General features: G+C 59.8%; 1 protein-coding gene across 1 annotated transcript in view; it reads left to right on the forward strand.

The window, feature by feature from the left end:
- TG (thyroglobulin) overlaps positions 1-13,219 on the forward strand; it is a 229,632-nt gene extending 216,413 nt beyond the window's left edge. The window contains exons 45-48 of the mRNA XM_051844054.3: positions 289-396; positions 11,256-11,390; positions 12,546-12,736; positions 13,032-13,219. Coding sequence (XP_051700014.2) covers positions 289-396; positions 11,256-11,390; positions 12,546-12,736; positions 13,032-13,144 — 547 coding nt within the window. The 3' untranslated portion in view covers positions 13,145-13,219. The remainder of the gene's footprint in view (positions 1-288; positions 397-11,255; positions 11,391-12,545; positions 12,737-13,031) is intronic.
- Positions 13,220-13,591: the final 372 nt, after the last annotated feature.

The following is a 13,591-nucleotide window of genomic DNA, read 5'->3' on the forward strand; positions in this document are numbered from 1 at the left end:
ACTAGAGCCCCTATGGGAGGCCAGTGCCGCAGGTGGAGGGTTAACCTACTACACCACAGCGTGGGTCCCCACGCCTTGGTGTGCACCGCCGGGGAGGCCAGGTCTGGTGCTCCTGGCCCATCACGGGCCTGACACACTGCGCTGTGACCCAGCCCTCCCATCAGTGTCCAGCAAAGGCCCTTGGAGGGCAGCCTGACCGTGAGGACGGTGTTCTCTGCAGGCCTGGGAAGGGGGCCAGATGTTCCCAGAGCAACACGTGATACCCCCACCCCGGTCTCATTTCCCCAGGGACTACTTCATCACCTGCCCCCTGATCGACCTGGCCCGCCTGTGGGCACAGAGCGCCCGAGGAAACGTCTTCATGTACCACGCACCTGAGAGCTACGGCCACGGCAGGTAAGGGGCGGTGTGCAAGGCAGGTGCTGGCGACGGAGGCAGGTTGGCCGGGGCCCCTGTTACCGCTGTGAGACACAGGCAAGCAGAGAAAAGAGGGCAGGACCAGGGTACAAGTTGTGGCTCCGTGGTGTGGGGCATACTCTTAAAGCCTCAGTTTTATCATCTGAGAGATGGGTGTGATAGTCCTGGCCGCTCCAGCCAATGGTATTGTAAGCAGGGAAGGTAAGATAAAAGATGTAGAAAGCTTTGTAAGTGGTGACACACGTTGGGTTCCCAGCATTAGGAGTTAATTAGTACGTAATGAGTCGTTGATGATCTTGGTTTGAGGAGTCTCCATCATTGACCTTGTAATCCATGCCTCTATACACGGAGAACTTACTTAGCTTAAGAAGATGGCTTTGCAAAGTATAAAAGGCTTTTTTATTTTTCAGCTAATAGGAAGTTTTATTTCCCCCCTTTGGGGCTCCTTTTTCACTTCCGGGATCAGTTCAAGGCCCTCTGTGACTGAAGTCTCAGGTGGGGGAGGGAGGAGTCAGGTGTAAATGGGCGGGGGGATGGGTGGGGGAGACACTCAGTGGGCTCAGAACTCAGCCCCGGGGGCTCCCAGAAGCCATGGGTGAGGTTTTCAAAAGCAGAGAGGCCTGGTTCCAATCGCTCCGTGAGCTGAGGGTGGGGGCAGGGGCACGCTGGGTCTCCACTGCAGTCTGAGAGGGATGCGCCTGGGGAGCCGGGGGCTTGCAAGGGAGGCTGAGGGGCCGCCTGCTCCACTTCTCGGCCTTTGAGCCCCGGAACATCCCCCACCGAGCCACGCCAGAGTCACCGCTTCATGCCGGAGCGCCCTGCAGCTCAGCCACCAGGGTGCCAGCGCTCCTGTCTCCAGCAGAGGCACGAGGACTCTGGGTGCGTCCAGTGTCAGCGCTGGAGCCAGGCCTGGCAGGGCTTCAGCCACCCACCCCATGGTCTCAGTTGTGAGCCGTGGGAGCTGGGGGAAGGAGCGGCAGGCGCGAGGCTGGGGCCCAGCTGTGCCACCTGGAGCAGGCTCCCCTGCTTCTCTGAGCCAGGGTGGCCTCTTCTGTAGAAGAAGCCTCATGTCTGGCCCTCTTGGGGTTGGCACTGACAGCATCGGGCACACAGCAGCGCGTTCAGCTGGGTGGCGTCAAGGGGCGTTACCATGCGAATTGGCAGCGTCCCGTGATAGGCTGGCTGAAGGCTGCCCACAGGCACTAGGTCCCCATTGCTGGGAGCTGTGGATGTTTCTGTAAGGAGACGTGAGTAAGGAAGCATCTGGAGTCGGGAAAATCCTCCTGGGTTTTCCTGGGTGGGCCCTCATTGCAATCGCAAGTGGCCTGTGGGAGAGAGGCAGAGGGAGCTTGCCCTTTGCAGCAGAGGTGAGGTGACCAGGACTGGGGGAGGCGGCCAGAAACCAGGGGATGCTGGCAGCTCCCAGAGCTGGACGAGCGAGGGGCCGGATTTCTCCTGGAGCCTCCAGAGCGAGTGTGGCCCTGCTGATGTCTTGATTTGGGTTCAGACTGGGTTTGGACTCATGGCCACCAGAACTGTGAAAAAAAATTTAAATGTTATATATTTATTTTTCTTTATTCAAAAGGTAGAATGACAGTGAGAGAGGTCTTCCTTCCCCTGTCCCCTACCCCAGTGCTGGAAGCAGCCAGTGGGGCTGGGTCCGGCTGAGGCCAGAAGCCGGGAACTCCATCTGAGTTTCCCACGTGAGTGGCAGGGACCCAACCACTTGAGCCATCACCTGCTGCCTCCCAGAGTGTGCATAGCAGGAAGCCAGACTGTAAGCAGAGCAGGGCCTGGAACCCAGGCACTCCAGCGTGGAAGACGGATGTCCCAAGTGTACTCTTCACCACTGCCAAATGCGCAGCCCGAACTTCCATAGCTGAGAGGCCCCACGGGTGTGCCCAGTGGTTACAGCAGCCTCGGGAGGCTGCAGATCCGCCCATGGTCCAGTGTCCCCTGAGCTCCTGTTCTTTCTGTGGCTGCTACAGGCAGGTGGTTCCGTTTTCCTCGCGGAGTCCCCGCAAGGCAGCAGGGTGGCGAGGGCATCCCTGTATAACAGACGAGGTGTGCTTAGTGCATTGGGCTGCAGTGACTGGGTGATTTATAACCAGCGGCAATGTGGTGCTCACAGCTCTGGAGACTGGAAGTCCACGGTCCAGACTCGCCCTCTGCATCATGGGTGGGGTCCTTCCTGTGTGCTCGCGTGGGCAAAGCGGGGAGCCAGCTGCCTCCGGCCTCTCTCCTGGTACTGAGCCGGGAGCACTCCTCCCCTGTGGCCTGGTCTTCTCGAAGTGCATCCACCTCGTACTGCCACGCGCCAGGGACTGGATTTCCACATTCCCACCAGAGCGCAGCCTGAGATTCGAGGAGTGCCACGCCATCCCCCCAGGGACCAGCGGCGGTGCACGGAAGAGCAGGCACCCACAGTGACTTCCACGAAAACCCCAGTCTCTGCTTCCAGCCCTCTGATCATTTCCACCAGAGGTACTGTCCAGATGCCAGCAGCTGTCCCCAGGCTGTGGGAAGAGAGCAGGCCAGGGTGCCGGCCCGGAGGGGCATGTGAAAGAAGGGACGCTGCAGAGAGCCCCGTGGCGTGGACAGAGATGAAAGGGGCCTCGGGAGTGCAGAGGTCTATGGCCACCCACAGCGCGGGAGGCCCAGGGCGGGACATGGCTTCCAGAATCTGCCCTGGGCGCACCCCTGTGCTCTCACTCCTCCATCTGCTCAGTTCATCAAGGGCCTCAAAGCACGCATACACTTTTGGACCCTGAAACGCACAGTGGCAAGACAGCAGGAATACGTGTGCTACACAGAGTGAAGGAAAGGAAGCAATGCAGGGGCCGGCACCGTGGCGCAGCGGGTTAGGCCACTGCCTGCAGTGCCGACATCCCATAGGGGCGCTGGTTCAAGTCCTGGCTGCTCCACTTCCCAGCCAGCTCTCTGCTATGGCCTGGGAAAGCAGTAGAAGATGGCCCAAGTGCTTGGGCCCCTGAACCCACGTGGGAGACCAGAGGAAGCTCCTGGCTCCTGGCTTCAGACCAGCTCAGCTGTAGCTGTTGTGGCCAATTGGAGAGTGAACCAATGTATAGAAGGCCTCTCTCTCTCTCTCTCTGCCTCTCCTTCTCTTTCTGTGTAACTCTGACTTTCAAATAAATAAATAAAATCTTAAAAAAAAAAAAAAAGGCAAAGCAAAGCTCCTGCCAGGATCTGTGGTACCGGGACCCAAGCGCCACAGACCTGGTGGCCAGGAGTGACAGAGATGTGCTGTCCCTAGGCCTGGAGGCCGGAAGTCCAAAGGCTGGGTGTCGCCAGGACCCCGTGTGAAGCCCCCAGGGAAGGAGCTGTCCCACGGCTGCAGCAGCCGGAGATGTTGCTGCTGTAATGGAGGCAGACTAGGGGCCTGGCTCAAGGCAGGGGCTCCAGCGTCTCCCGCTTCCAGTGTGCGCCCTGCCTTTGACTCAGTGGCCTCAGGCGAGTCATGGAGCCTCCCCGGGGACTCGGTTTCTTCATCTGGAAAGTGGGTGTTAATACAGGCCCCAACTCAGGGGGCTGCTGGGATTAGCCCGCATGTAGGACAGGGCCTGGGACACCATGAGTGCTAAGAGCTGCCTCTTATTCTCGGCCCAGACAGGTTCCTTACAGCGCCCTGTGCAGGTCTCGGCGTCCCCACCCCACGGTGGCGGTGTGGTGCTGTCCTTGTAGCACAGAAACTAACTCATTTAATTATCGGCAAGTGTATCTCCTCCTTCCAAAAATATTTCTGTCTCCCCCGCTCATTCGCTCGCTCGCTCGCTCTCTCCCTCCCTTTCTCTCTCTGCTCTGTCACACCTCTCATTTTATTTCTGGCTCCAGTCTCCATACTTAAAATATATGTGTGTGTGCTACGTTCTCAGCCATCTGTCTCCTGCCCCCATTCCTGAGAGCATACATTAACTCCCCTGGCAGGAGCCAACCAGCACGCTGGGACACGCTGTCGCTCCCTCGCAGGCCGTTGTCGATGGCTCGCAGGACAACATCACAGTTCTCTGCGTGCCCACTAGGTGAGACGCAAGGTCCGTCTCTGGAACCGAAGGTGCCAGTCCGGGAGGGGGATGAGAGGCGGGGTAAGGAAGACATTGAACTCTGCAGGGTGAGGAGATTCAGATTCAGAGGGTAGCAGCACAGGAGGGTGGTCTTGTCCAACTCCTTTGTCTCACAGATAAACAGAAGCCCTACTCCCAGAGCAAGGAAGTGGCAGCCTGCCCCCACCCCTGCCGACTGCCCTGTCTCCAGCCTCCCTTCAGTTGCACCTGCCACGGTAGCCATGGCAACCGTGGAGTTCCGGTCTCCAGGGCATTCAGTGGCCAGCAGGCTGAGGTGGTTACCCCCCTCGGACTGTGTGCTGGGGTGTCATTTCCATGCCCCGAGGGTGCAGAAGGTGGTTCAGAGACTGCCTTTGACTTATCTTGCAGCGGGGGTAGGATTGAACACCTAACTGGGCTCCATATAGAACTTAGACTATTCTTTTAATTCAGTAAGAGGCGGCCCAGTTGAGTGACAACACATCCTCTGAGGTTAAATCAGCTGGCGCCTATTCTCATCTTCCATCGATGAGCCGTCTGCGTTTGAGCGAGTTCCTTTGCCCGCGTCCTCGTCTGTGATATGGGTGCAGTTGTACCTGCATCAGAGTGAAGACGCAAGGTCACGTGTGCTGGAAACCTCACATATGGTAGATGTCCAGCGTTTGGTCAGTAGGCTCATTCCCTGTTTAGCCAACAGGAAAAAAAATCAAAATGACTAATGAGGCAGTAACGCTCCTCTTTTATAACTCGTCCCAACCCCGGAACACGAAGCTGTGAATTCCAGATGTTTTGCACAGCCATGCATTTGCATCCTAGATGTCTCTCTGCATTCCAGAGGCCGTTAGCATTCCTGATTCAAAACAGTAGCTTTTTAGTTGACTCCCTTGGACTTAACAAAGCAGAAGAGAGAGAGAGAGAGAGAGAGAGAGAGGGCGGGCAGAAGGAAGGAAATACTAAGAGGTAGGTCCTGGACTTGGGTCCAGTAGCCTCACTATTCTGCGTGATTCGCAAGCTTGCTTCCTGGTTTAGATGGGAAGCGATCGTTTTCTGGACCTGACTGCCCCAAGTCTGCGGCGTGTGAGGGTTACACTGCACGTCCTTGGTGACGTGGAGTCAGCCGATAGTTTTGTGGTGTCTGTGAGGATCCCAGGCCCTGGTCTTCTCCCCCGGGCCTGGAGATGGCGTGGAGTGGCCTGCGAGGAACAGCTGCCCTGGGACTAAGGCTGCAGTGGGCAGCGCGCAGCAGCGGTGGCCGGGGGCGGCTGGTACATTGGCGGGCAGACCACACACTCATCAGCAAGCAGAGTAGGCTCAGAACAGCACTGGGTAGGACACGTACTGAGGCACCCACGTCAGTGGCAAGGGTAAGGGTGGAACCTGCTGAGAAGGTAACTTTTGGAATTGGGAACCGAGAAAGAGGAGGACGGGACTGTGGTGCTGAGCTGAGCAGGTAGGAGTCGTCCCTCAGCAAGGCCTGGGTGTGACTGAGGGTAGAGAGCAGGACCAGGCAGCCAGAGGCCTGAGTGGAAACACAGGGTCTTGCAGTTTGCATAGGAGTTAGCAGGCAAAGAGGTCGTATTTCATGTGAGTGAGATGGCAGTCACTTGAATACTTTTTAAGAAGCCATTTGTTTTTAAGATTTATGTATTCATTTGAAAGGCAGACTTACAGAGAGGCAGAGAGAGAGAGAGGTCTTCCATCCACTGATTCACTCCCCAAATGGCCACAATGGCCAAAGCTGGACCAATCCAAAGCCAGGAGCCAGGAACTTCCTCCTGGTCTCCCATGTGGGTGAGAGGCCGAAGGACCTGGGCCATCCTCCACTGCTTTCCCGGGCCGTAGCAGAGAGCTAGATCAGAAGAGGAGCAGCCAGGTCTCGAACCCATGCCCATATGGGATGCCAGCACTTCAGGCCAGGGCGTTAACCCACTGCGCCACAGCGCTGGCCCCATGGCATTTTCTTTCACCCTGCAAATGCTGCTCAAAAGAGACCTGAACCACTAGGTGTCTAGAAAAACAATAGAGGCAAATAAAAATGCTGTTACGCAGCATGACGGTCAGTAAGAAAAATCCATAAAAGTGGGAGCTTGAGAAAAGTGGCCGAGTTTGGCATTGATCATATGTATCTTAAATAGATGTGCCTTCTCCTGGCGCAGGTCACAGGCTGGAGACGGAGCGCGCTTTGGCAGGGTCCCTGTGAGTTTCCTTAAAAGCCATCCACGTAGAGCATGGGCTGTTGCCAGGTCTGGGCTCTCGGAAGTGGGGCATGTGCATGGTAGGCAGTGAATTGTATTAAACTCCGAAAGCCCGATGAAACCTACGACTGGCACCGGGCGTTGGCTCCTGGGCAGACGCACAAGCTCGCGAGGGAGAACAGACGTGCTGGGTCTGGGAGACTGGGACTTCTCCAGGCTTTCTGTTGTGACGCTCTGTGGAGGGAGTGAAGCCTTCAGGGTAATCCGCGGCCCACCGAGAGGTCCGCCCGCCCTGCTTCAGGACCCTAAACCAACAGCTCTGCAGGGCTTCCGTGCCCCGTGCTCCGGTGCGGGGGAGGGGCTGTGACCCTGAGCTCAGTTTTAAGGGATTGCATGGCAGAGCCTTCTGCAAAACACAAAGCAGACAGTCACCTCCTGAGTCGTTCCTGACCGGGATCTGAAGTTGTGCACATGAGATTTGCCCCCAAAGAAAGGCACGCTCAGAGAGGCGTCTATTCATAAAGCTTTAACAGTATCTCGGAGACAGAGACAGAGCCGGGGACTCTTATCCGTCCTGTCCCTCCTTCCGAGACAGCTGTTGGAGATGCCGGCCGGAGATAAGAAAGGGAGTGTGTGTTACGGGATGGAGCCACCGAGCTGGCTCCCGCAGACAGAACACAGGGACAGACACAGCCTTTCAAGTCAGCGCTGTTGCCGTCAGTGGGCTGGAATGCAGCGGACCCTTTTCCCGGCACAGGCCTCTCCCCTCCGTTATCAGCAGAGCAGCAGCCTCTGTGGTGCGAGCCGGGTCTCCTTTCAGGCGGTCATCCTGCGTCCTGGTGAACCCCATGCGTGCACGGATTACGGCTCCAGACGCTGGAGACGGGGCTCGAGTCAGGGCTGCTGCCCTGGGGAACCTCAGAAATGTGTCTCAAGGCTTGTAGCTCCCTAGGATGCCGGTCCCCCCCGCTGGGAGACCACAGCAGCACCAGCAGTGCTGAGGGAAGCAAAGTGGCCGACTGGTAAGGTCAGGAGCATTATGGGAAAAATAGTACCAACGCCCTGTCCTCATCGTAAAGGTTTGTTTATTTACTTGAAAGGCAGAGCAACAGCCGAGAGATCTTTCATCCTCTGGTTCACTCCTCAAAGGGCCACAAGAGCCAGGGCTGGACAGGGCCAAAGCTAGGAGCCAGGGACTCCATCCTGGCCTCCCACATGGGTGCCAGTGGCCCGAGTATTTGGGCCATCTTCCACTGCCTGCCCAGGTGCATTGGCAGGGAGCTGGGTAGGAGGCGGAGCAGCTGGGACTTGAACCAGTGCTCCCATGTGGGAGGCCGGCATCCCACGCAGTGGCTCCCCCTGCCACACCGCCCTGGCCCCTGACCTGTTTTCTTGGACAGCTGCAGTGACTACGTTCCCTCAGCTCTAGTTCTCCTGACTAACACGCCAGCAATTGTTCCACCAGACCCGCCAGCTCACGGCTTGCCAGTGTTCCCCAGCCCCTTTAAGACACGATCCTCCGCTCTCCTGTCTTCTCGCCTTTCACAGAAGCGGAGCTACGTGTCATTTAGTGGCTCCTGCTCTCGAGACTTCCCTGGGCTAGGAACACTTCCAAGTTCACGGCTTAGCACGGTGGACTTCCCAGCAGGACCCGTGGGCTGGGCATCCTGGCTCCCCAGCCCTTACCCGTTCTGTGTTTGGCCATGCCGCAGCTCAGAGCCGGCCTCCCCTCCAGGGCTTCCCCTGTGCCAAAGGCTACCCAAATGTCCTTCCCTGGGTCCACTCACTAGCCCTGCTCAGCCATCAATGCCCCGTCCACAGCCACGCCTCTTCCCATGCACACCTGTCCACTGCCCTGCCCCATAGGAGTGGCTGCTGCCTTTCTCTCTGCTCTTGCAGGGCTGAGTGGTTAATCCTGTCTTTGATAGACAGCTGTCTTTCATCTGTTGTGATGCCCAGCGTTTTATTTGGGGAAAACATTGACTCTTCCCCACTTCCTGCTGGATTACGAACGCCAGCCCAGGGCGACTCGCACTGGGCTTCCCAGCTGCTGTGTGCGTGCCGCTCTCGTGGGCAGGAACCACTGATTTTCTCACCTTGGCCTGCAGCACCTTCAGGGGGTGGGGGGTTGCATAACCCTGGGCCCTGGCTCCCCTGTGGCTGGCACAGAACAGGTGTGGTGGCCAAGAAGGAACCGTCACTGAGCTCAGCAGTGGCACTGAGGAGGAGACACTGGCGGCACGGCGCGGGGATGGCAGGCCTGGCATCACCGCTATAGTGTTACGTTGGCCGGAAAACGGCCAGCTTCTGCCTGAGCTTCGTCTGTGGCTGGAGGGAGGGATCCTGCCTGTCCCGGGGTCGTGACGCGGGGTGCGGGGGACAGCAAGCCGCCACACGGGGGTCTGTGGTGTGCCGTGGTTGGCTCCGTGCCCGTTGCCAACCCCATGAAGAATTGACATCGGTGTGATCGCCTCGTGTTCCTCGGTGGCCTGCCACACGTGGAGAGGAGCTGAGAGTGTGCCATCTGGGGCTTGGGAGACTCGGGTTCAAATCCTGCCCCTCCTGTGCCCCGGGCACACATTCGATCTTCCAGAGCCTCGAGTCATCCCCGGGGAGTTTGGGGGATGGTGATGTTTTCTTCTCCCTCTGGTCCCGAGTGGGGCAGTCACAGGCGTCAGGGGTCCACCACGGGCCCAAGGATGTGGGATGTGCACAGGAAGTGGGACCACGAACAGACACTGAGTGGAGACGGTTGCGAAACAGGTCGCCTTGGTGACCGCAAAGTGCAAAGCTGCGCTCTGAGCTGGATCGCAGACACCTGTGCCACTGGACGCTTCGGTCCCAGCATCCTACGACTTCCATACGCTTACCACTTCCTGCTCCCTCTCAGCGAGCAGCTGCAGCTGGCACCGCGACTCTGATATTCTCCTCGTCCTGCCCGCCCTGCGTGTCTCGCACGCTTCGCATGCCTCCCTGGGGTGGTGTCTGCTGTAGGGACCCCCTCTGGGTTCTCTGATCTGCACGAGTGGAGGCTGCCTCTGACAGTGAGTGGGGGCTGCCTCTGACAGTGAGTGGGGGCCAACTGCAAGGTCAGAGGGTTCCGTCCCCGCACAAGGCCGCCCTCCCTTCTGACACCAACAGCAAGCTCAGGGGCTCCCCACACCACCCTCAACACTCACAGAACTCCCCACAAGCTGCTCAAGGAGCGACTGGTTACAGGGAAAGGATGCAGATCAAGAGCAGATGACGGGGGCCGGTGCTGTGGCCTAGTGGGCTAAGCCTCCACCTGCTAACCCTCCCATGTGGACACCGGTTCGTGTCCCAGCTGCTCCTCTTCCCATCCTGGGAAATCATGGGAGATGGCCCACATGCTTGGGCCCCTGCACCTGCGCGGGAGACCCAGAAGAAGCTCCTGGCTCCTGGCTATGGATTGGCCCAGCTCCAGCCATTATGGCCGTCTGGGGAGTGAACCAGCAGATGGAAGATCTCTCTGTCTCTCTGTCTGTAACTATACCTCTCAAATAAATAAATAAAATCTTTAAAAAAAAAAAAAATAACAGCAGGTGAAGGAAGAGAGGCATGGAGCCCAGGGCTCCCAGTGTGAAGCCACACCCTGGGTGCTGTGCGGCAGTACAGGCAAAACACTGCCGTCCAGAGAGGCTGCCCCTGGCATTGCGAGTTTGCGGCTGGGGCTCCTGTGTCGGTGTCACCGGGTGACTGCCTGCACGCTTAGCCACAGCCTGCGGATCAGCCAACACCGTGTGACCAGAGGGCCTCCCCCTGCAGCACGTGATTGGCCTTTGTGGCACTGCCAGGCCTGGCCCGAGACTGCAGAGAATGGGCACAGCCACTCTGTGGCCTGTGTGGCCAACCGCTCCCAAGGAGCCCTACCAGGTGCGACTCCGTCCCTGAGGCTGAGGGCACGGGCCAGGCCTCTCTCTGAGCACAGCCGAATTCCTCCCCAGGCAGCTGCAAAACCTCCCCCAGCTTCCCCCTGTGACCCCTGCCCGACTCCCAGGGCACACCCCGTGGCCTCGTTCTCCCCGGTGCTGGCTCGTGCTCAGGTCATCCAGAGCGCTGGGCTGGCTTCGGAATCCTCGCGCCCATCATCTGCCCTCCCCCCGTGTCCCATTCCATCATCAGATTCATTCCCAAGTTCCGTGAGCCAGGCGCTGTGCCGGGGCGGGCTGCGTGGCAGGACGCCAACGTGAAGCGTTGTGAGGGTGCCACGCAGGTGCGGGAGAGGGGCCAACACACACAGCCTCTCTCCACGATCCCTTCTTCCAGGGGGCGGACGGACAAACAGACGTGCAGTCATTCTATTAGGTAGCAGGGCAGGCTACGGTAGGTGAGCAATGTCGGGGAACCACTCCCCAGTACTGGCGTTCAGGGCCCAGCGCCGGGTCCACATCCACCCACGCTGTGCCGTGGGTCTGTCCTGAAGGGGCCACCTGGAGGCCGAGCCGAGCCTCGAGCAAGCTGAGGGGGTGTCTTTGGGGCGGGACACAGGGGTTCGCCATCTGATTTCTCCCGTGGTTTCCTCTCCTTCACTTCTGCTGCGCCGTCCTCCGTGTGTCCCCAGCCTGGACCTGCTGACAGACGTGCAGTACGCCTTCGGGCTCCCTCTCCACCCTGCCTACCAGGGGCAGTTTGCGCTGCAGGAGAGGGGCCTGGCTCTGAAAACCATGCAGTACTTCTCCAACTTCGTCCGGTCCGGGTAAGGGGGCCCCGCCCCGCCCCGCCCCTCCCAGGAGTCACAGGTCACCGGGTGCCCTGGCTCCAGCTCCCTCGCTTCTGTTGTGGTGGGTGGGCTCCCTCGGGAAAGCTTCCAATTAAGGGGCTCTCTCGGCCACTTCCGATGGCTTCTGACGGCTTCTCAGCCTTGGCGCCAGTGACCCTGGGGCACGGGTCAGTCCTTGTTGGGTCCTGTGCAGCCTTGGCTTCTACGCACCAGATGCCGGTGGCACCCAACCCCATCCCAGTTGTGCCAACCAAAAATGGCTCAGGCAGCTGCCCCCTGGGGGCAAGCCACTGGGGAGAGACCGACTCTCGCTGTGCCCCAGGGGCGCACCCTGCCGTAGCCACCAGCTGAAGGTGAAATGCTCACGACCCTACAGCTTCCCCTCTCTCCCAGCAGCCCCTGCTCGGGTCCGATTAGCATCCCCGCCGTCCCCGCTCCCCGAGTGGGCCTGGTGCTCCCTCCTCCTGGCAGTCTGGTTCCCCTTCTCCCTTCGCCAGACACGCACTGGTGAGCTGGAGCCGCGCCAGGCTCCAAGGAAAGAAAGCCATGGCCCAGCTATAAACTACTGACGACCGGACACAGACGGACCGGCCGGAACTCAGATCGAGACAAAGCTTGATGCAGTCTGTTACCGGAGGAGGGCCCGTTAAAGCAGGGCCTTGGCGGGTGCATGGGACAGTCCCGTAAGCCAGGAGAAGCCACTGGGGAGCAGCGGGGTGAGCGGGCAGGGCCAGGACAAGCACACCCGGTCTGCTGGCAGGTGCCGGGGGAAGCACTTTCCCTGGCTCGTGACGCACCCTCCTGCCCTCGGCCTCCTGCCACCCAGAAACCGCGTGGCAAGCAGTGAGAGGCCATGAGCACAGAGGGGACGCGGGGGCCTCCTGGGCACTCAGGGCCCCCAGCTTCCCTTTCCCAGAGAAGCCCGAGGAAGGGCGCCCAGGGAGCTCCTCCAGGCTGGTCCTGTCCGGGACCGCAGTACAGACCCCGCCCGGCACAGCCAGAGCAGCGCCCTCCGAGCGAGAGCCCACAAGCGTGCGCGCATGGCGTCCAGAGACCACGTGGCGTCTAGAGGCCACGTGCAAGAGAGAGACCGATTTCCCTTGCGCATGTGGCTTGCTTCTCCTTGCCCAGGAATCCCAACTACCCGCACGAGTTCTCCAGGAAAGCCCCTGAATTTGCCGCCCCGTGGCCTGACTTTGTCCCCGGCGCCGGCGGAGAGACCTACAAGGAGCTCAGCGCGCTGCTCCCCAATCGCCAGGCCCTAAAGCGAGCCGACTGCTCTTTCTGGTCCAAGTACATCGGGTCTCTGAAGGCGACCACAGGTAGCCGAGCCCCGGGCCGGGCAGGGCTCCGCTGTGGCGGGGAGGGGTGGGAGGAGAGAGACACAGGGCGGGCGAGGACCTGGAGGGGACCAGGGCAGGAAGGGCGGGGGTCGGGGGAGCTTCTCACGGGAGGGCCCGAGGCACCTGCAGGGGGGGCGGCGCTGGAGCTGAGGACGCCGCCGTGACAGGCAGCCTTCAGTGCAAGGGCTGCCAGCGGGGCATCGGGCAGACGAGGGGGTCTGGGAGAAGCCCTGGCCCGGCCTGGACCGGCCCACCCACGCCCCTTCTCTTCCAGCTGGAGCCCAGGACGGGCAGTCGGCAGAGACCGGCGAGGAGGAGCTGGCGGCCGGATCTGGCCTGAGGGAGGAACTCCCGGAGGAGCCAGGCTCCAAGAGCTACAGCAAGTGACCAGCCCTGGGTCCCCCCCACGCCCCCAACCCCCCCCCCCCCACCGCACCACCCTTGCAATAAAGCCTTGGCATGCAGTGACGCGCCGTTGAATTGTCTTCATCTTCCCCAGCGTGGGCTCCCGGGCTGCTGCTTCCTGGAACAGGTAGTTCCGGGACACACAGCAGGCCCCGGGCTGGGTGCTGGGAAGCCAGGGACCTGCCCACCAAGAGAGGCAAATGGACAACAGTGAGTACCCGAATACGAATCCAAAATGTCTTCACCGAAGGATACCCCCAATAGGTAAGGTGGGCCCTGGAGGGCCAGTTGTTGTGTGAGGTCATCAAGGACCCACTCCTCCCAGCCCTCACCTTGACATCTTCAGGACAAGGATGGTGGCTGACTTCACTGGCACAACATGGCTGCCACAGCTCCAGTTATCACATCCCATCCTGAACACATTCCACA

This window comes from Oryctolagus cuniculus, chromosome 6, assembly GCF_051225735.1.
Source record: "Oryctolagus cuniculus isolate XC-2025 breed Fujian yellow rabbit chromosome 6, ASM5122573v1, whole genome shotgun sequence".
Taxonomy (NCBI): Eukaryota; Metazoa; Chordata; class Mammalia; order Lagomorpha; family Leporidae; genus Oryctolagus; species Oryctolagus cuniculus.